The following is a 1,893-nucleotide window of genomic DNA, read 5'->3' on the forward strand; positions in this document are numbered from 1 at the left end:
TTTTATTTTATTACTTTTATTTATTTTAGTTATTTTATCTTTTTGTGCAGCACTTTGGAAACCTTGTGTTTATTTAAACCGTGCTATATAAATAAAGTGGATTGGATTGGATTGGAAATTCTTGAAATAAGATAATTAGAAAATATGCACTTGATATAAAACAATTCAATTGTTTTTTGTAGTTCTAAATGTAAATCATCTTGCTCCATTGTCTCATTTACCGCCTCAATTCAAGAAAAAATGCCATTATAAAAAAAAAAAATACTGGTTGAGATTTCAATTATTTGCAATGCAAATAATAATAATAATAAAAAAAACTCTTCTAATAAAAAATTTTTTTTGTCCAAGAGTTCATGAGAATTATTATAGGAATGAAACTACAGACATCAACACTTTTTGCTTTAGTGTTTGTTTATTTATCACAAGTCATTCTGTCATCAACCTGAGAACAATCTATTACCTTTATCTCTAGAAACATGACGGATCAGGAATTAAAGTTTTGATAAATAGTGTGAGAAGAACCCTGCCCTTCTAGAATGTCCTATCTGCATCCTTTAAGTCAGGGGTGTCAAACTGGTTCCAGAAAGGGCCGTGTGGCTGCAGGTTTTCAATCCAACCAAGCAGTAGCACACCAGACTGCAGTCATCTCATCAAGTGAGTCTAATCTCAACATGATGACCTGATGAGATGAATGGAGTCTGGTGTGCTATTGCTTGGTTGGATTGAAAACCTGCAGCCATACTGCCCTTTCTGGAACCAGTTTGACACCCCTGCTTTAAGTATTTAGGCTGAAGAAAGCAGATTAAGAGGAGAAGCTGCTTCAGAGAGATGCTGTAGCTTCTGACGTGCAGGAAGGTGGATCACATGCTGCTTTGGAATAGATGGTTCCAGGTACTCTGAGATTCACATCCATTCAGAAAGCCCATGTTCTTATCTTCAGGTAACACAGAGTATATGTCACATTAAATAATACTACTTCAGCGATAGTATCTAGGTGTTATTTTATTGTATGTCTCGTACCATGTCTGTTGGTTGTGCTGTTCTTTTCACATCTCTTTGCCGGCGATGAAGCAGACTGAAGATGTTGTATCTTTATCTCCCTTTAATCTCCTCTTTTTTCATCTTTTCTCCTTTTGTTCTGTTTTTCCTTTCCTGTTCTACCTACATTGCAGTGTCCAAATAATCTGTAAAACTCCCTGCATAATTATAATAAAACAATTTATATGCATAAATCAAGCAGAACACTTTGGTGATAGCCGTACTGCTCCACTTGTGAAAGTAAAATCTGTTGGGCTCTTTTTGGCATCATGACAATTATTCTTATTGCCACATTGCCAGACACTGTAAAAAACAAACAAAAAAAAACGAAGATTTTTCTGTGTTTTGAAGGAGAATTTACCTTAAGCTGCTGCTTGACTCGGTTGCGGTCCCAGGAAGATGCATTCTCTCGTATCACTTTCAGGATAGGGTGCCATTGGTCTGAGATGTCGGAGCCTTCAGTGACGGAGGCCAGGACTCTGACCCGCCGCTCGTTCCCTTTGCCCTTTGGCCCACCCCGGCCATACAGGGCCTGCTTCCCCTCATCAGTGATGGCGTTCAGGTACAGGCTACACAGGGACACAGATATACTCAATACTTTGAATTCTACTGCATGGAGATGGCAGAAACATATAAATACAGATTTAGTCACAGGATTGTGTTTCTTATAGCTGTTTAATTTTAGTTTGTGAGCAAAATACATAAATTAACAAAGTTTATTTGATCTTAAACAGTTTTTTCTTTAATAATCAATAGATATTTGCAGAGATGGGAAGTAACGAAGTACAAATACTTCGTTACTGTACTCAAGTAGATTTTTCTGATATTTTTACTTTACTTTACTACTTATTTTTA

At 36.5% G+C, this 1,893-nt stretch overlaps 1 protein-coding gene across 1 annotated transcript in view; it reads right to left on the reverse strand.

The window, feature by feature from the left end:
- Positions 1 to 1,893, reverse strand: part of nlrx1 (NLR family member X1) — a 49,559-nt gene that overhangs the window by 5,297 nt on the left and 42,369 nt on the right. Inside the window, exon 11 of the mRNA XM_015401762.1 lies at positions 1,400 to 1,607. Coding sequence (XP_015257248.1) covers positions 1,400 to 1,607 — 208 coding nt within the window. The remainder of the gene's footprint in view (positions 1 to 1,399; positions 1,608 to 1,893) is intronic.

Source organism: Cyprinodon variegatus, unplaced genomic scaffold (assembly GCF_000732505.1).
Source record: "Cyprinodon variegatus isolate N-32 unplaced genomic scaffold, C_variegatus-1.0 Scaffold1256, whole genome shotgun sequence".
NCBI classification, from domain to species: Eukaryota; Metazoa; Chordata; class Actinopteri; order Cyprinodontiformes; family Cyprinodontidae; genus Cyprinodon; species Cyprinodon variegatus.